General features: G+C 38.6%; 1 protein-coding gene across 1 annotated transcript in view; it reads right to left on the reverse strand.

Annotated features, from left to right (window-relative positions):
* LOC112961637 (mucin-5AC-like) overlaps positions 1-20923 on the reverse strand; it is a 42162-nt gene that overhangs the window by 13563 nt on the left and 7676 nt on the right. Inside the window, exons 3-10 of the mRNA XM_026056993.1 lie at positions 6143-6211; positions 5128-5193; positions 4442-4748; positions 3928-4042; positions 2967-3057; positions 1911-2020; positions 1491-1707; positions 404-529 (exon numbers count right to left, since the gene is read on the reverse strand). Coding sequence (XP_025912778.1) covers positions 404-529; positions 1491-1707; positions 1911-2020; positions 2967-3057; positions 3928-4042; positions 4442-4748; positions 5128-5193; positions 6143-6211 — 1101 coding nt within the window. The remainder of the gene's footprint in view (positions 1-403; positions 530-1490; positions 1708-1910; positions 2021-2966; positions 3058-3927; positions 4043-4441; positions 4749-5127; positions 5194-6142; positions 6212-20923) is intronic.

Here is a 20923-nt window from a genome sequence, read left to right on the forward strand (position 1 = left end):
CTGTTACAAATCCTAAATATGGTCTTGGAGACAGATCTGCAGCTGTCGTAACAGAGCGTAGTTCTGCTGAGGACAGTATGACTATACCAGCTTGCACAGTGTTCAACTTTTGTATTCTTAAGCTCAACTTGGTTTGAAGGAGGGACTTATTGTAGTATAGGTAGCTTGTTGAGAGTGGTCTTGATCTGTATGTGCTGTTCTGTTTTTCCTGTTTTCTGAATGTTGCACATGTACTGGCAATTAATTCAGATGCCTTTTTTCAGTCGATAAATGACAAATGAACTTGTCGCAGCTGTGAAAAATGCAATTGTAGGAGCCTTAAGCCCCATGGAACCTGTCCAAATCTGACAGCTAGGCTGTTGTTGTTCATTGAGATCAGAGATGTGAGGACATAAGGACTTGCCTGTTGGGCAGAAACAACCATCCATACAGTGCTCTTCACAAAACTGAGATCGTTCGAGATTGGTGCATGTGTCAGTGCAGGGGGAGCCACACTCCTGGTACTGCATGTTCTGAGGACATGTCTTGGCTAAAATTTTAAAGGAGAAAAATTTTTTTCAGTAAAAAGTGTTTTTAGTTCACTGTGTATGAAAATACGCATTCATATAAGTTTGACAGCTAGAGGTAAAGCCACACCAAACTGCAGATCCACCCTCAGGCTTCCCTGAAATTTGCACTCAAATCCATATTTCACAGTTCAGATTTGCTTTACATGACTGTGTCCAAAAAGAACTGTCTGGTGCTGAACTGGTGGCTCTCTGACTAGATTTCTAGGGATATCAAGATAATGGCCCCATAAGCCAGCAAGGCCTGTGTTTCTACTGCAGACACCCTTCTTGAGAACACCTGTATTGCTAGTGAAATGTAGGAGTTACATTCCTAAAGCTTTAGTATATTTGGATTTTTTAGGTATCATTGGAAGGGCAGATAGTACCACAGGGAATTTTATTTTGGAAGAAATGTTGGTGACCTCAGTTTCACCAGCTACACCCCATAATCTAGTATGTATTTAATTCAGTGCAAATTTCTGTGAAGATTACAATGGTGCAAACTCCCCCCTACCAAGCAGGAGGTGGTAAACAAGTGGCTAGCCAGCCAAACACCTGTGAAGACCCAATCAGTTATCACTGGAGATAAAAAATACTGTAGCCACCATGAGAAAAGGAAGGGAACAAAAATACAAGTCAGCATGTACCCCTCATTCTTTCTCTCTCTCTTCCCCTTTATTTGTTCCCTTTCCCAGTTAATTATATTACACTTTAATTCTGAATAAGACTATCCGCATGAGTGTTTGACAGTGTTTAATACATTTTGCATTAAAAGCTTCATTTTTTTTCTGAAGTCTGCATGCTAGAGGTTGTATATTGGAACCTACTGGAGAATACAGTCTTGAATTGCCTGTAATTTCCCATGCCTCCTCAGCAGAATTCGGGACCTTGTTGCTTGTTAGCCACTGAGCATAAAGTAAGGCTACCTCCAGTGATACTTACGGCATAGTTTTGTGTTTCTCCAGTTCAAAGGCTCCCCACCAGCATGAGCACACTGCCGTGAGTATTCAGCAAAGGTATCACAGATACACGAGGCATTCTTAGACTCCTCAGAGCGGCACAAGTCTTCTTGGCAAGCCGTAATGTACTTGCTAACATCAACTAAATCATTACATTCTGCAAATGCAGAGCTGCTCAATGTTTTCTGGCATATGTTATCCTTGGGAGGAAAAAAAAATTACAGCTTCCACAAAATAGAGAGGAGCAATTTTTTAGTATTGTTATTGTGTTAAATTATTCTTTAATAGAATTTTACCTCCCTTTTCAATTTACTGTCACCCTAGGGCTTTTTCCTATCAAGGCTGTAGAAGGGAACAGATATATTTGAAAGAAAAACAAAGGAACAATCAAAAAGATCCTTACAAAATTATCAGTGCAATTATCTGGGAAGGAATAAGTAGGGTCTTCGCAGTTTTCTGTTGGCCCATCCATTTTCTGCATATTCCCAAACTGTAAGGCTGTCATCTTAATACCTGTACAAAAGAAGTTTAATAATGAGGTTTTTTTTTTAATGCAACTGCTTTTTATATTTTTCTCCTCTCAAGAATTCTGTTGTAGACTGGCCAAGGCAGCTAGCTCCCTTAAGTCTTTTCATTTAATCACCACTCCTTCCAAAGTAAACACTGACATCGCAGTCTCATTTTACCTTGCACAGCTCCCTTGAAAAAGTACATTGGGAAAAGTACGTTGGAAAACAATTCTGTCTGTTACATCTAGGTGCAAACTAGGACTTTTACTGGAAAACAATAAACTGTTTTCAGATGATACTCAGCCCATACAGGTAAGAGAGAAGATTTAAATGGATTTGGACAATGGAGACAGCTGTGAGACAAGGCTTAGGAAAAGGCTCAAGCTGAGAAAGGAGAGACAGATGAAGAGAAGATTTTATGCAAATCAGCAGGCAAATATGGATTTACTTTGTGGAAAGGGATTACATATTCAAGATTGTGGCACTGTGCTTAATGGCTCATTAGTTCTAGAAAAAAAGCTATTTGCTAGGCATCACAAATCAGAATAAATTTGTTATTATTAGAAGCATTTCTAATTTTAAGACAGAACTGAAACAATAAAGGTACTGACTATATATTACAATTGCCTTTTGTTTCCTTGGATATGTTTCTATATTTATTTATACCAGTAAGTGTGAATCTGGCTCATCTCTATGGGGTTAGCTGAATAGGTAGATAAATCAGTGGCACACAAGAAACATGCAGTCACTTGTTAGCACCAGTAATATACTTAAAATACTAAATTAGGTTATCTGATCTCTGTACTACATATTTTTCTACAGAGATTGAATCATACTTCTGGGTAAAACCTTCAGCAGGACAGGAAAGAGGAATGCTGATGATAGAGTTAAAAGAATACCAAAAATATTGGAGACACTAGAAACCAATTTTTATTGTTTAAAAAACTTACTGTTTGAATAGAACTCATTGTAAATTGGAATGCCATTGAAGTCTCCGCAAAGCCCACAGGTCTGATTGGCATATTTCTCATTCAATTCCAGCTAGAATGGTGGAGAGAAAGTTGACAGAAGTTAGTATACACATTCTAAAATATATTCAAGACCACTGAAAGCACTTGCACCTGCTGCGACTAGGTATTTTTCATCAGAGCTGTGTAATTTAATCTACAATCTAATTCAAATTCTGATCTGTGCAATCTACTTCAAACTTGGGTGATAGAATGAAGAGTTGGCTAGGATTTTATTAAAAATGTAGAGCCCAAGCTATTCATGCAGACATAGTTTTCATTGTAATATATATATTACTCTCAGCCTCTTTCACTCTGTACTAATTTTTCAGAAAGAAAATCAAATCCACAGTGAAAATGAAGTCCTAAGAAAGTGGAATTCTACTAGAAAATGACATTTGAGGAGGTAAGTGGGTCCTTCTATAATAATGCTAGTTTGCTAGTGGTATAATGAAAGTGATTTTTCACCCCACTTTTAAGCACAAGTCTGCTATCCACTAGAAGCAAATCCATGTAATTTTCTTCAGGATGGTCTGGATGAAAACCTATCTTAAGGAAGAATTGCTTGGCAGTAAGAGATGGGAAGGCAATAGTAAACCCCAAACAGATGGGGTCTGGTCTAACCAAAGAGTAGCTCTATGGTCTCTGAATGCATAGACATTAGGCCTATATACCTAGACATTAGGCCTATATACCTATATACCTAGTTTCCCTTTTATACACAATCTTTGTTTCTTTCAAGTTTGGCAACTTGATGTGCACATGCATAAGCTCTGAGTGTACACAGTTATGGAAGCAATATCTGCGAATGGTCCCACATGAAAGTAAGGCCCATGGAAAATTTAACACCAGATGCTTCTAAGTAAGCTGTCCTGAAGCCTCTGTCTTCGGGAGCTGTTCTTACCAGGATACTGTCATCTTCATTCCACATCAACACAATGCCTAATTTGCTGATTACTTTCATGTAAATGTTGCTTTTCTCTATTGTAATTCCAGATTGGCTGTATGGCAGTTGAACCCTGAGAAAAGGTAGAAGGAATGCTAAGTATTTTCTGACTCAGATGTTTGATAAAGAGAAAAAAAATGGCTTGTGTAATCCAGCATCTGTAGGGATTCTTCAGCAATACTGTTGTGTGGAAAGAAAGGCATTCAAAAAATGAAAAGGTCCCAAACAGTCAAATGAGGATCTGAATTTGGATCCCACCTTGATCCAACTTTTAGTTTTCAGGTAGTCTCTAAGGAAAGAATTGATTTACTGTGGAATGGATTCATAGCAACTTATTTCATTATTTACATGGTTAAAATTGTCAGATTTGTTGAAGTACGCATAATTTCCATCCCCCAAAATGCACGGAAGTATTTGGCCAGTTTAAGAAAACCATCTGTGGCTAGCATGTGAATGTCACGAATAAACTTACCTGTCRCTGTTGATTGTAACAGCCTCCTTTGTTAGTTCAGCAGCTACACCTTCAAGTTTCATGGTGATATGACTAATCGCTGGAGTATTTCCCACCACTGTGCGCCTAATCTGGATGTTGAAGTCCTCATAGGCAGCATTGCAATGGGATGCAAAAACATAATTACAGAGCCCAGGGAAGCGGAAGATGTCCCCATCAAAGGTCTTGAAGTGGAAGTTGCCCCATGTGCTGCACACACGGCCATTGTGAGCAAGGTTGGAAGCTGTGGATTTAGAACCAGCTGTAAAAATGACTAAAACTTCCCAGCCTTAACATGATATATCAACTTGTCTAAGCTTCATTTTGTCAGTGAATAATTTTCCCCTGCCTACCTCTATTTGTTACTTTCTGTCCACCTATCCATTATAAAACTAGTAACAGGGTATTCATTCTTCACTCATCACATGTCTACTATTCATCCTATATAAACCTATAAATGGTTTTAGTTATGTTCATCTACAGCTTTATTTAACTATTCACATTTCAGCTAACAGTTCGATATTATCTCATGTTTGATGACCTGCCTCTCTCTTTTTCCTGTTATAAGTCCATGATTTCTTTTACCATTGTCTTTCCCTATTTGTATTAACTTTCTCATCTACATCACCTAAAATTGGATACTTTTAAAATACATTTTATTTACTTACGTGTTATTATTGGATTTGTCAGCATTGGTGGGATGACATTCACCTTAGATGAATTATTAGTAGAGGCTAGAAAAAAAGTAAGGAAGAAAATTAAAACTAGGATAATAATTCTAAAACTTCCACCTAAAATTGACCTAGAAAAGACTAGAAAGTTAATATGCTTGATCCAGGGAAACAATGTAAAGCCTATTGTTGTTTTAATTAGGTCTTGAGTAAGGTTAAAATTCAATTTTAGGACAGTTAAATCATAAGAACTTTTTTTGTTTTTAATTGTCATGATTTGCATTTTCTACCTTGTAATTTTGACCCTTTTATGAAAATCTGCATTCTGTTAGGAGAGGCAAAAATTCATTGCTCCACATGCTAGAGTGCTTCAGACACACTGTACGATACAAAGGGTTAAGCTATACTAAACTAGCATATTACTAATACAAAAGCATAGTTGTCTTCTCATTGCATCTCATCTTTCTAAGGAGGGAATAAAAAGTCTGATTACTCCCTTTAATCCCTCTTTGTTATTTTTCTGTTAAGGGGTGAAAACCCTTTGAAATGACCATAAATCCATTGTACAGGATGATGACAAATCTTTAACTGGTAAAAATCAATGAAGTTGGGATGTCAGATTGATTTCTCAACAATAGCCACTGATTGTACAGCTTGCCAAAAGATTTTCATTTCCATGTGTGTAAGGAATAAAATATCCTGCATTTACATTCCATTTTGATTTTACACATACATATTCATGCATGTGTGCATGTGCATACACCTCCTATGAACATATATCTCTTTTCTTAGTTACCTATTATTATACAATTATAACCATATTCCAGGTATGTTTCTTAATAGGTATCTAATAAAACTGTTACAGTTCTTTTATATATAGTAGCTTGCAAATACATATATTTACTTTACATTACCATCAATATCCTAAAGAGTTTTTTTGGTGTATTTATTATTTAGTAGAGATGCAGGAAATAAATACMAATACGCATGCACACAATATAAACCAACTTACTGGTTTGTTCCTGCTGAACAAGTTCAGGGTAGTTGTTTCCTGTTTCCTGTTGGCTTTGACTCTGGACTTCTGTGAAAAAAATTTTAAAAGTATGTTAAGTAAAATATCCTATATCTGAAATCTTCAAGTGAAGCATTCAGATAGAATCAAAGGACCTAGGTATAATATCTTTGTAAGACAAAGGGAAGAGTCCTTTGTCACGTCAGAGAAAATGAATCAGACCCAAATAGAAAAGTAAAATGTAATTATAGAAATAAAATTTTCTATTACAAATAGATAGAGTTTGAAATCCAGATCAACCTTTCATATATATATGCTTTCTTTATATCCCTTAAAATTCATGCAAGGGACTAATGCCTGGATCACAGCCTTTATTTCAATGTTGCACTAAATATTGCTAATATGGGAAAAAATTACAGCAAGAATTCACAGATTTCAAGAGTCATTTATTAAAATTTCTGTGCAGTAGTTAAGTAATAATAAGAAAAAACACAGACCAGGTTAAAAGAAACAAGGAGCTTAGGGCTAGTTCCAATAATGGACACAGAAATTTATACATCAGTTTCTCTAGGGCTTAAGTATAAGGCCTTTACCTTTGAAGCCAATCCAGACCCTCAGTTAGGGATCTTGATTTGCTTGACAGTAGGATGCAAACAGGCATCTCAGAGTGCTAATCAAAGGGCTCATACACTGAACAGTAATCCAGGAGAAGTAACCAAAAGAAACACTATGCACAGTTTTACAGCCCCACACATTTTAAGCATCATTGCCTGACTAAAGGCTGAAGGAAGACTGTGCATCCATTCAGGAACCTGCAGGTTCCTGCAGTCAGGGCATGTGAAAATGAGACACTCTCATACTTTTGTTTTAAAACACAACTGTTAGAGGAGAGGATAATTCCCTCACTATTTTATACAACAGCCTACCAAGTAGAGCATTCACCCAAAAAGCAGAAAACCTGGTCTTTATCCTCCTCTCAGTCTGAGGCAGTTCAAACTCATGTCTTCACCAGAGAAGACCTCTAGCACCAGGCTGTAAGTCTATCTGACCAAGGATGCTTGCTACCCCACCTGAACCTAAGACATGGTGCAGAAAATAATGGGACAGTGACAAAGGTGGAAAAAACAGGCTGTGACCATGTGGCCAAATGATTAGGGCACTCAGCTACATCAGAAAACTCCTATTCTTGTGCCCCATTTCAAGGATTATTTCTGTACCTCCAGTTAAATGGTGAATGGATCAACTACATAAACTGTCTTTCAGACGAGTTTGCTCACTCCTAGTGTGCTTCTCCTTCTGGCTCTTCTGCTTCTGACCCCATGAGTTTTGAGCTTTTCTCTGTGCATGGCAGAGTTGCAAGAAGAGGTGGTAGCAAGGACTTTTGAGAGATAAGAAATATTGACCTTAACACTTTCAGGCTTAGAAGAAAACCAATCCTGAGCTCCGGGATTTGTGCTCTAAGTTCTTGTCTTTTATAAGTAAAAAAGGTGAGCGTTTCCTATTAAAGTAAAACGGTCACAACTTTATTTTGTGAAGGACTGGATCCTGCCAGCATGTGATAACCATGCCTGGAACATGTCTACTAACGTGTACTAGCACCTTGCTAAGTCTAAATCCTCAGAGGATTTAGGCAGCGAAATGACTAATATCTGGATCCTGATCAGGATTATCTACCTGAGCGCTCTAGGTATCTGGGCAATTTCACAGTCACAGAGGAACTGTCTGTGTAATTTAGCCCTAAGTTAAGCCCCTTCTTTCCTTATACAATAGATGGGGAGGGGTCACAGACTCAAACCGGATCCCCAAAACCTGGCTCATTGAATGGGGAGTCACATAGGCAGAGGGAGGGAAGCACTGAAGGCAGAGCTGTGTTGCAAACGCCGCTCCTGTTTGGTGTTTGAGTTCCTTGCTGAGCTCTACTGTCATGTATTTCCTCCACTGACAAATCTCAGCCCAGATATCTGCATGAAAGGTGGGCAACTATCTTTGCCGAAAAAATAACTGGAGCAAGGGAGATTTTTTTTTTCCCAACATAAATGCTACAATGCCAGCAGGTTGCATACTCCATCCCAGAGGTGGAAGACACCTGTCTGAAGGGATTGAAGCTCCTACTCGATGAGAAGCCCCCAGAAGATGGCTGGCTTTGGAGGAGAGGGCTCTGGGCAGCCTCACAATCTCCTCTAGAAGCCCTTGTAGTTTCTACAGAATTTTCTTTTCGGACCTGAGCTTTTACTCTTTTCTCATTTACCTTTATGTGTGGCCACTGGTGATGTACAAAGAAGTAGCTGTCATCAGGGACAGCTGTCCATTTTCTGTTGGTCTCTCAATATCACAGATAATATCATCAGGTAAATATATTCATATCATTATAATAGATACTGATCAGGTGAGAAAATCTAACAAATGCCTCTGCAAGTCTCAGTAATAGGCTAGTTTTGGCTCTCACCTAGTATGTCTATAGCAATCTCAACAGGCATAGATCCAGTCTGAATTCATATAAGAAGCCAACAGTCTTTAAAATACTTCGAATGTTTGTTTATTCTAGCATGAGAACTTTTGTAACAGAGCAGAAAGAGTGTATACATGTATTTTGTTCTGTTAATTTTTCTCAAGGAAATAGCAGGGGCTTTTGTTCATTTAGCAAATATATCATTCCAAGGAAATTCTAGCTGCATTAGTTTATTTAGCAATTGCACAATGCACATTGTTGATCATTATGAAAGTAAGTGCCTCTCAGTATCACAATCTTACTTGCAAGAATGTCCAAGGAAATTTACTATTTGAGTATTTGGGACCTGAACTAATACTTAAGAATATTTCTGGATGCACCTTGCCAGGTCTATATCCTGCTGTCAGTCCACATATGCAATTATCATTAAAATCAATTTATATAAATTAGAATTTGACTCTAAGACATAGAGTCAGGCACAGAATGTTTGTGGAAGTAGCATGGGATTAGGCCAATATTTTGTAGTCATCCAGGACATCTGAAATACTTTCCATAGAGTGTGATTCAAGCAAAGAGAAGTTTGGTGGACTCGGTCTAACCTCTATTCATTTTCCAAAACAATTTATCAGTTTAGCATTACACAGTACAAGTAACTTTCTTATTCAAGGACATTGTAGCTGAATGGGTAAGGATGCTGTTGATTGACATTGCATAACTCTAAATGTAAGCTTACATTCTGACTGTTGTATTTTGTGCTTGAATCAACTTACCAGTATTTTAGTGCTTATTTCATGAAATATAAAGTAACTGAAAATTATATTTGCACTTGCCAGTGTTTTGAAAACAATACACAAGTTAAATTTACATAGGCAAAGTAATTACTGTACATGAATGAGACTGAGCTGGCAAGCTTGTACTCATGCAAGTAATCTGTATTTGAGTGGTCCCATTGACTTAATAGGACTACCCCTCTTAATAAAAACTGCCAAGATCAGCCCTGATGCATATAACACTGTCAGGAGAAAAAACCATAGAAAATAATGGACTGCATGCATCAAATAATCTGCTAGTCCCTTCTCACACTAAAAACCAATAATTTATATAAATATAATATATAATGCATTAGCAGTTTACAATTAGTTTGTGAAAATCATTGCCACAGAATATCACAGAGCTTCCTTCTAATCTCTCTTTTCAAAGGACGTTGCAAGAAGTCTTGCGGAATCTGGTATTAGCTCCTGACAGGTGACAAGATACTGGAAAAGACTGACCAGTGGTCTGATCTAGCAACTGGAAAATGCAACATCTTAATTTCATAAAAAAACATAACATTCAAAATCAATCTTAATATAGAATGCAACAGAAATAAAATGATTTTGAAAGGTATAAGCGATATTGAAAAAGTAACATTTTAAGAGAAGAATAATGGTTCTTTCTTATTTAATTTTAAAGGCTACCCTCCAAATGTAGTTATATACAGTGGCTTGAGGCAATATTAAATCAAATCAGTCCAGCTGATAGGCAGACATTTAATATTTAACAAAAATTGAAATAAAAAGTATAAAGAAATCTCATTTAAAAGTACAAAGAAATCTCATCTAAGTGCAAACATTGGTGATGTGAAACAATAAGTCCAAATTTTAAAATAAATTAATAGATCTAAATAGACTATTTTTTCTTTTCCCCATAAAAAAGAGAAGTGAATGAGTCCTTACTTATCTGATGGATACAGCAAACTGCTAACAGGAAAGCCCATTCTGGTACCCGTATTCCCCTGCCAAACCCCATTTTGAGAGGAGTCTGGCAAAAGGATGTCGGGTCCAAGGTTGGTCAGAAGGAGTAGTTCACCTGTGCTCTCCTGGTCTTATATAGTAGATGACTTTGGCATCACTCCCGGATTGATTCAGAGAGTCTAGAAAGGTGGGGTTTGGGGGATTTTAGCAGATGAATAGGTAAACAGAGGATGCTCTTTCTTCCTCAGCAACTGGCCAATGGTATTTGCATTTTGGGAGGAGTAAATACATGTATGTATGTATATATTTTTAAGATTCAGTCTAATAAAGAAACATAACTTGACTGGAAATAAAACACAGCTCCTCCTCCACTAACGACAGGACTAACAACAGGTCTTGGAACAAATTGAATTTGGTGTTGCTTTGCAGTTATGCAGGTAGCATGCAAGTAACTATTCAAAGTTGTTCAATACTGGAAGTGATGCTAGGCACCTCCTTGGCAAAAAAACAGGTTCTTAAATCTGAGGAGAGGTGGAGTACTTCATGTGTGGGGACACAGCAATAGGAAGTCACTCTGTGCCTCTTGGTGCAGCTAATCTTTTTGTAAAAAGAACAGACTAATACCCTTGAAAGGTCCTGCACTATCATTCAGTCACACTGAGTGCGTGCTGTGAAAACCCCTCCGTGTGGCACTAGCAAGCATCAGGGACTGTTCTGACGAACATTAATCCAGCTTTATCCAGATTATATCTTGTGTTTATTAAAGATGGGCTCAAACATTGAAATCTGCTTCTGAATTCTCCTCCGAATCTGATTTTGCCTCTGATAGAAAATATCAGGAGTAATTTCTGACAAGTCAGCCAGCCTTACACCAGCTTTGTGGGAGAGAAAAGTTAGACTGATAATGACCTCTGACAACGATCGTATTATTTGAGCATCATCCCTGGTAACTCTATTCATATCCATTGAGTCATGAGGACTACAGTTTGGAGAAACAGGCAACAAATTATGCATATAAGGTCTGCCAGTAAATGTGTTTAGCACATTCTTTTTTTCTGAAAGTAAGCTTTTTCTCATTTTACGGGGTTATCATTTCAAAAGCATAAATGAATGTATACTTCATAAAACACAGCCAGGGTTGCTACTTTATGTCCCTTTATCCTTCTGTTTTAGGTTGGTATCAAAGGTTGGTAGGATGAGTTGCTCCGTGCAGATTTCTCTCTTTCCAAGGTGAATAGACAACTAGTTTAGACTGTAAGTCTTTCATTAAGATGGTTAAAGATGAATGAAAATGTTCAAAGTTAATGATACCATTCTTTTAAAATGCTGTTAAGTTTGGCAAAAAAGTGCACAGTCCAGCACTTGGTATACACATCACTGTATGCATTTGCCCTCAGTTCATCTTCAGCCTCCTCCTAGTTTACAAGAATGAAGGTGGCTGATGGATCCAAAAATCTTCACCGTAAAAAATGGAACAAGAGGACTGCTGCTTGGTGGGGGAGTTAGCGCAAGGCACCTGGGAGATGTGACTGGGGAGCAGAGGTTGCCACGAGAAGTAAGTAGCAAGAAAAAAAAATCATGCATATCAAGATGTGTAGAGAGGCAGAAATGACATATTTTGAGTAAAATGGGGCAGTTTTATCTTCTGCACATTTAGAAAGATTCAGATCAGTGATCTCTGGCATTCTTGAAGCCTCCTGCTGAATTTTGGAACTACTGATGTTTGTCATTACTGCTGAAACAGGYGAAGGAGACAGTTAGGTGTCCTGAAGACAAAATGTGATCACAGCTGGATGCCCAATTCACTTGGGCTCCTATCAAAATCCTAGCCTGCAATTATAAATTAAAAAATATTTCCCTAAAAGAACAGGGGAATATAACAGCATATTCAGTTCAGTTGTTCCTGAATGAATTGTGTCAGTCTTTTCCAGTCCATTTACTGCCCCTATTTCCACTTTTGCTTAACACTGAATATATTGGATTCACACTCCTTTTATTATTATAAAATAAACCAAAAAGAGTACCTTTCTGGAGTGTTACCTGAATTTAATTTTCGGATTGAACTCAGTGGTAGTTTACTGTGGCAAGGTTAGGGTACTCAGGTCAACATATTAGGCTGCTATAGCACAGAACATGATCCCTATCAAAATATCCAGGATGTTTAATGAAGTTACATCTTCAGAATCTGTAGTAAGCTGTTTACACACCCTAGATTTATATCTTCATGGTTCAGAAAACCAGGAGAAAAGAAAAGACTGGATTTCCTGCCCGTAGAATGTTGTTTTATTCTGTGCCAGTACTCGTAATGAATGTAAATTCACCTGTACATAGAGAAAGCAAATGATATCTTGTTTACGTGACCAGTTAGATGTTTTAAATAAATATACACTGGTCTCACTTAAGCAATTAAACAAGCTGTGCAACAAGCTAGGCTTTCAGCTACTTCTGTGCATATACCAATAGCAATGGGCTACACATAATGCTCAGAAGTGGCAGAGTTTTCTTCGTCATACTTGACGTCCCCTGCGCAGCTGAGCAGTGGATCCTTTTCTTTTTAATCTCTGAAAGCTAATTATAAAATTATTCCAGTAAAGCAGACTGCAAACACTTAAGAAAGAGAATTCCAGGCATTAGACATCTGTTGGAGCAAAGCCAAAAATGCAGAAAATCATGAGAATATGTAAGTACAGCATTCATGAACAGAAGATTTTATTTAAGAACACAGAAGTTGATGGCATTCAAGGAAAGGTATTCCTGGGAGTGGTTTAGGTCCTTGTACTTCATAAGATAATGTTAATAGTATTGAGTGGCATTAAAGTCCAGTGTAGTGGAAAAGGTGGTGATCGTCATGTCTTTCTAGCATGAAGATAAAAACATTCATAAAAATACAGGGCAGAGACCATATTATACAGTGTCCTGTGTCTTGTGCATTGTCTTATTTTTGTATTTATTTTACCCTGGTGTGGTCCAGCATCTCAGCCAGGAAGAGAAATATTTAAAAGAGTTAAAGGCAGGAAAAAAAGAACTTTCAAAGGTACAATGAATGCTGCTCATCTTTGCTCACTTTGTAAGGCCCCCCAGCACAGGGACAAGACCTTGCTTCCCATCTCAGTTACGCCTCACCTCTGCATAAGGGGAGTAACAGATCAGAATTGTCTTCTGTTTCTTTAAAACACCTAGAGAGGCTTCTTACCAGGTGTAACAGAGTGAGAGACAGCCTTTAAAGGGAGGAATTTTCTGAGGATGAAATTAGTGGTCTCAATACTCAGCTGGGGAAGGTGAGGAAGGTTTCACTACCTGGGGTAGAGTCAAGACTGTTTTTTCTTTTGACCTGTCTCTTTCAATAGAGTTGCTGCTAAGCAGCATGATGGTATCAAGCACTTCTTTTTTCTTCTTAGGCAGTTTTTAGTCTTTGTTCATCATAACGCTTTGTGACTAGAGCAATACATATAAACCTTGAATATGCTACTTCAGCAAGCATTTAAAAGTGATCTGCATTGTATAGGTGTTGTGAAAGTTGTCTTTGTAGGTGTTCTTCAAAAGATGTTGTTCATCTATTTTACTCAAAACTCCACCTAATCTGCAATTGCTATGATTGCTACTGCACTGGTCTCCAAAGAGCAGTAGGTGTTCCAGCATTCAGGTTTTTCCGACCTCTTTCTCTTCCTCCCTTTCCACCACGGGRAGTGAGTGAACAATTGCTAAATAGCAAAACAGGTATAGAAGAAATTTGGGTTACTCCATAAGACGGCCTACTAAATTTAAAAAGTTATCAGGATGTGAGAGCTGACTGATTGCTGGGGGAACCACATTTGTAGATCAACTTGAGATTACTGCAAAAAACAAAAGGATTTAAATAAAGGTGTTTATTAGTAACAGGGATGGTTGCTCCAAGTGGTTGTTGTAGATTAAAAAGAGAAGCAGATGGAGGAATTGGGAATCTCACAGATATGACRGTGAGAAGAACCTACTTCTCTGGGCAGGAAGGAGCAAGTTCACTTTTCCAATTGTACAGGGAGAAAGAAATCCCAGAAGCAAGTTTTAAAGTGTTTTAATAACAGAAAGTTAAGCACCTGTCTTTATTGTTAATGTACACCATGCAGCTGCTAACGGTCCATATTTATGGTATCCAATGGCATTAAAACAAAGCACTTGTGTTTGTGGGAGGGAATATTCAGTGATGAAGTATTGAAAGCATTTTCATTTCTTTCCTGCACTTTCATCTGTTTTTCTCAGTTTTTAATGCTTTGTGAAATGCAGTTTACCCTGGCAGCTCAATGTCAAATAACATGGAAATTAACTTAGGATAGATCTGGAGAGTTGGTATATACTAGCCCATTTTATAGGAGGTTAATGGAGACGAATTAAAAGARCTAAGGATCTGGCCTATACTCTTCTGACTGTTATATTTTGATCTCATATCAAAAACCTGTACTAGAGGATTGGTCACTAGCAGTAGCTCTTGTAACAGTAAGTCCAATATAGCATGTTATTTGACCCATAACTCTGACAATGGATATAATCTTTCCAACTGTGCCTTTTCTTCTTGACTTCTTACAAAGAAGAAGAGACAAAATAAGAGACGTTGATTATAGCGATTTTATGTAAAAGTTCAAATTTCACTAAAAATGTGGATATCGTAAATCCTATAAATATTATCACTAAAACCTGAAAATAGATCATGCAATACTAGGGTGGCAAAGGTGAGCACTCAGAAATTAGGAAKTGGTAATATTAAGGCTACTGATGAAACCAGAATTCAGCTTTCTTCTGTGTTCAGATTACAGGTCTACTAGTGTTGAGAATTGCTGCCTCCTCACAAGCATGACAAACCAGGGATATCTGGGGCCTCAGTAATGTTGTCTGTGCTATAGACCTGTGAAGTCCTTACTTGCTATGTGGACTGGGAAAAGGAGTGAATAGCTGGGTGAGTCAAAAGAAGAGAATATTTATTGTGGTGTGGAGAGTAATGAAAGTGACAATCAGGTGCTGCAATTAACGTAAAATGAGTTGGTATTAACTTAAGCAGAGGATCCGGCACACCCTTCCCACCTGGCTTTTACCAGACCTAGTTGCTCTCCTTGGCTTGTCCTGCTTACATTATTTTCACCTTTCTCTGATAGGCTCCATAATTCTCTCCTACTGTCGATCTACAGCTGACTAACCAGAGTTTGTGCTTCCCAGCCCTACCCAGGGATTCATGCTTGCTCTCCACCCTTTTCTAAATAGTCTGTTGACTTCCCCTTAGTAAATATATGCACTGCCACTGTGGAAGAATATGGTGGACATACTCTCTGGCCATAGGTACCCTTTGCTGGTTCTTGGAATAGGTGATGCAGTCTTTTGCCTGGTTAGTATAATGTCACACCACTTGAGAAAACTCAGAGGGAAAACAAAGCTGTGCGCAGCCTCATGGTGAAAAGCATTTTGGGGAGAATGTTAAAAATCTTACAGTGAATGCTATATGAGCTGCATATTGTATATGTTTCTTACCATTCTGTAGTCTGTTACAGTAGTACTGACAGACTCCAAATGAGCTTTAGAGCTGCTTATGCAAGATAAATATGGGAAGTGGAAGAAAACTCTTCCTGTGGAGATTAGATCATTCCCTTGGGAAACAAGTGAGAACTGAGACTAGTGAAGCATGGAGGAAATGAAGTAACTTGGCTGATTTGTCCATGACAGTAGTCATAGCTCATTAATTGCAGAGAGATACCTTAAGTACAGTTATGATGTCTTCCCTTTTCTTGCTTGTGTTTTAAAGGCTTTAGAAAAGGAGTCTATAACTGGAATTTTGAAATACTGACAGGCAAGAAAGAGCTCAGTTCTCACTCTGCTCACCTTAACTAAGGGGAAAGAAAGATGCAGGAAAAATAAATGAAACTCATACCTAATACCTTGATAGCAATGGCTTCTTCTGCACTTCAAATTGAAGTAACAAAATGTACTCATTCACCTTGTGGTTTTCAAATTTAGTAAGTCTTTCTGGTCAAGTCTCATAATGTTGCATTCGGTAGCTAGCTCTCTGCTTCAGTGCAGGAGCTCTTTTCAGGTGTATTGCCTGTTTAGCTTCTATGTGGTCAATATATATCCAAAGTGAGCTCAACACCTTCTTTCTCTCCTTGACTCTTACTCTTGGGTTTTAATGCTATGAGTACTCAGCTGTACTGTCTGAATCTTTTTTTTATCTATTCCCAGTCCTGCAAAAATATCTTGATAATCTTTTAATGGCTTTGCTGCCAGGAAGCTGCAATGCYTTGTCTTGGCATTTTAGGCTTTTGGTTTTTGGGTACTATTTTTTCAGTTGAGAAAATGTATGTGCGTGAGTGGTTCATGCCTGGATTTAGTTCAGCGAAAGTATAGCTTATGTTGCTGTCTTTATTCTGTGGGATACTAATATCACACCTGAGCAAAATCTGATTCTTTGAACCATGGATGGTGACTTAGATATGGTCTATTTTCCCTTTGTCTTTCTTCTCCACAAGCTTTGGCATAATTGTTTCTCTTGCCTCAGTAATTGCATATAGCCCTTTATACACATCATTTTCATGATTTTTTTCCAAGGTACTCTCAGGTTTTCATTTGCATTTGTTTTTCTACTTCAGAATTTGCCATTGAACACATTTTGGTGTATTTTTCCTTGTACTGTGAGGCTTTCCTGATGCTACTTGATGAATCATTTCTGTACTTCACCAAAAACTGTCCAGATTTGAGTGTGCTCATTAGTGCTGCACGTACCCACAACCTGTGACAGAATAAGTTTATGTCAGTACTGAAAGGTAACTTTAAGTTCAGCTTGAAAACTGCATGCAGGGACCAGGCTTTCAGTTTGACTCCTGTCTATAGCACTGACAGAATCTAAAAACTCAGCTGAACTTCTGCATAAGAAGTCAGGCCTGTCACCCCTTACCTCCTTGTCTGCCTTGTTCTTTAGATCACTGGAAACACTCTGGGCATCCATGCTGTGCACACAAGCAACAATTCCATATTTTTCAATTCATGGCCCATCTGCTCTCTCTTCCTTTCTCTACTGCCCATAGAGAGTTGAGGAAAGTCTTGTACAGACTGACTCCTGGAGGATCCCCAGTTTGCAAATAAAGGCACAACATAGATAGTTTTGTTGTGGGTTACCAAGTGCACAACAGAGTCTATGTTTGGGGATGTTTGATCAGTGCACACATCCACAGTGTGGTTCCTCTGGCCTCTCTCCTCTGTGATATTCTTTTCTACCCTGTTAGTCAAGAAGGGCTTTGACAGTACTTCAAACCCACCTAAGGCAGAGCTGCTGTGATTTCCTCTCCCCCTGCACTGGCCACACATATCAACTCCCGCCCTTGCTCCAGCCTTGGCACTCCTATGGCCCTCACAGAGGCCCAGGTCAGTGAATGACCTGGCTCCAAAATTTCATTGCACTTTTGAGCAAGATAATCCATCGTGAATTCAATTATTTTCTGAAGTTTGACAGTCATAGCAATCAATCATTTTGTGTGGTTTGCCAATACAGCAATCTATTGTTTCTCCAGATTCTTGAGTACACACACTGAAAATACACCTTTTGTAGATGACATATTTGTGGTTTGCAAGTTTTTTTGGAGATCTTCTAGGATTTCATCCACRTACTCCCAGTCTGCTCTTAGCACACCTAGATGCTGTAGGAGCACCTATAAGCCTTTTTACCCTCCAACTATTTCTGTATCAGTCTTTTTTTTTCCTTACTCATTTTTACTGCAAATTTGGAGTTTCTCTTTAATGTTTAAAAATCACCATGGGATTGTTAAATGCATGTCTGTCTGCTCAGGGACAGGGAATCGGCGTTCTGGTTTTATTCCTCTTTCTACATACACAGTCTTGTTTCATCAAACACTTCCAAAAATAGGGTTTTCTGAATACCGAGGCATTGTCCTGTATGTAAGTCATCATAAAGGCTTCCACAGCCACGGAGAAGAGGGCTGTGAGCTATGTAACTGTGGCTGCATCACATAACATGAGAGCCTGTACACTACACTGGCTCAGAAAATCTCAACATTTCTTTCTTCTTTGCTGCAAATCCCTATGTGTTATATTATCCTGTCACGGTGTTCTCCATATGCTATCTGTCAAAACAGGAGTAAGGATTAGCCATTCAGAACAGTCCAGCCTGGTGCTGAGTCCAGCCCCTGCTCTCTGAATGTGCTCTGCAGCCAGAATAAGAGAGGAAAAGAATGGATGAGAGTTTGGTGTTCTTCCTCCTGACCCAATCTAATCAGACAAAGAAGCCAAGCAGGTGTAAGGGCAAGCAAGTTTCTGCTTTCCATGGACTGCAGCACCATCCTTTACTTCAAGATCAAGCAAGAATAGTGTGGTTGGAAAGTGCTGCCTGTCACTCAGGATGTTCCTCACACTGCCCTGTTTGATTGCTTCCACTTGCAGAGAAAGGCTCCAAGAATACAACTGTATTAATTGTTGTTACTATTTATTGCTGAGGTGATTTTTTAAATATCTTGCCTTACAAACAGAAAGAACATGCATAGCAACTCACACTTGGTTTAAATTAATTGCCATTCTGCTTATGGTATTTAAGGACCAGTCAAAGCAGAATGTTGATGGGATCTTATGCGATCAGGCTTTGCTCTGGGTGAAGCTGTAAGTCACCCATTTTATTTATTATTTGCACATCATTACCTTTTGGTATATGCATGTATATGTGTGCTGCTCTGCTAGTTTCCCATAAGGAATATATTGCAACTGCTGTAGGCAACAAACCTGATAGCTGTAAGAGAGTTTGTTTCTTCACTTCTAGCTTCAAATTCCCAAAGATAATTTGAAATGAACCAGTCTTCATTTGTTCTCATCCCTTTGGCATACATCAGCRAAGAAGAAGGGAGTATCAACATCTTTGATAATTGCATTTCATCCAAATCCAGCTGTACTTCAGGACCAAGTTCAGTAACAATGCTGGCTGATCTGTAAAAACACTGCTAAGAACAGTAAAACCTACTCTTGTGGCTTTCTGAACATAATGAGCCAGATTCTGATCTCATTTACATTCTTGTATCTTATAGCCAAAGGTGCTCAGATACTCTGCTGACAGGTAAGAAACTTGAGAATCAGATTAAATGCAGATAGTGTGATATTAAGTGGCTTAGTGCAGACAGGAGATTATACAACGTTTAGGAGCTGGCCTGAGATCCTGCATGTTGAGGTCCAAATACCTGTTCCATCACAGGCTTCTTTAGCAAACTCATGTCCCTGTACATTGGATCTCTTCAAATTTGCAGGTGAAGATATGAAGCACTTGGATGCTGTGGAGAAGGGGCAGACTTTAACTGAAACCAGTCCTTGGGGATAAAAGTCTCTCTGCCATCTCACTGCTCTGCTTGTTGGGTCTCTGTCAAGAAACAGCGGCCAATGGTGTGAAGGGTTACACATTGCTGTGGATTTTCTCCAGCAGTGTCTCATTTTTCTTTGCTGATGCATTTCTGTGCACATAGCCACATACTCTACAGCAGCCCTCACACCTAACTCTTCAATCCCACAATTGCTGTCCCATAGCAAACAGCCTCCTCTGCACTGCCGAGTTGTTTGTACTGACTCACACATCCTTCCTCCCCCCAGCTCAACCTGTGCTGCCTGCAGCACCAGTCCTTGTACTCCAGTACTCATCCTGTCTATTGCTTCATAAGCCCCTCCACACCAGTGTCTCATACTTTCCCACCCTGCATAGAAACAAGATCCCTGGATATATGCCTGGTATATACTTTTGAAGCAGTCTCTGCTTCTAACTCACTGTTTCTGGCTGCAGATACACAATGTCTTGCCCTTCTGAAAAGGGGAAGTGGAGAGGGGTGTAATCTGGGGACAAGAGAAGAAGAAATATTGGGAGAAAGGAATTGGAGAAAAAGAAATACAGTTCTGTCCCACAAAGACATGTTTTCCAGCTCTCCTCACAATTCCCAGCAGCAGTCTATTGTAGCTCAAGGAACTACGCAAAAACTGGTARCTCTACTCTTTTGATAACATCTAAGTCATGAGTAAGTATGCAAAGTAGCTCATTTAAATAGTGTCACATATAGAATTACATAAAACTTTCCTTCATAAAGAAAAAAATGAGGATACATATCTTTTCATTACATGTTTTTTAGGGTGTCCCATATCCATACTATCATGTGATGGTGTAGTTCATTGTATATGTTGAGCATAATATTTAAATTCATGTGCCCAGTGCTTAGGACCATATGAAGTGTTTTAAACAACCTGCAAAGCTCTCCCAACAGATCTGTTGATAGAGTAGGTAAAACAGTTGAACTGAGTTTCAAACCACTTGCAACTCACTGGAAGTATTTAGGAAACAAAAGATGGGTACTTCTGCCTGAGTATGGAGGTGAACAAGACACAATTTACAGTAAGCATCTTGATGTATCTTGCAAAAAATGTTATTCCTAGAAAAGATAACAAAATAAATTAGCTCTAGTTTAGGATCAAAATACTGTCGTGAATCCTTGCAGGAGTGTGCTGGGGGCCATAATTTCCAATGGAAGGATATCTATATGGTCTCCTATAGAAAGAGACTACTGCTGAGAGTCAGGAGTCCTTGGATTTATTTTCAGCTTTATGATTCCC

This window comes from Apteryx rowi, unplaced genomic scaffold, assembly GCF_003343035.1.
Source record: "Apteryx rowi isolate R43461 unplaced genomic scaffold, aptRow1 scaffold_1350, whole genome shotgun sequence".
Taxonomy (NCBI): Eukaryota; Metazoa; Chordata; class Aves; order Apterygiformes; family Apterygidae; genus Apteryx; species Apteryx rowi.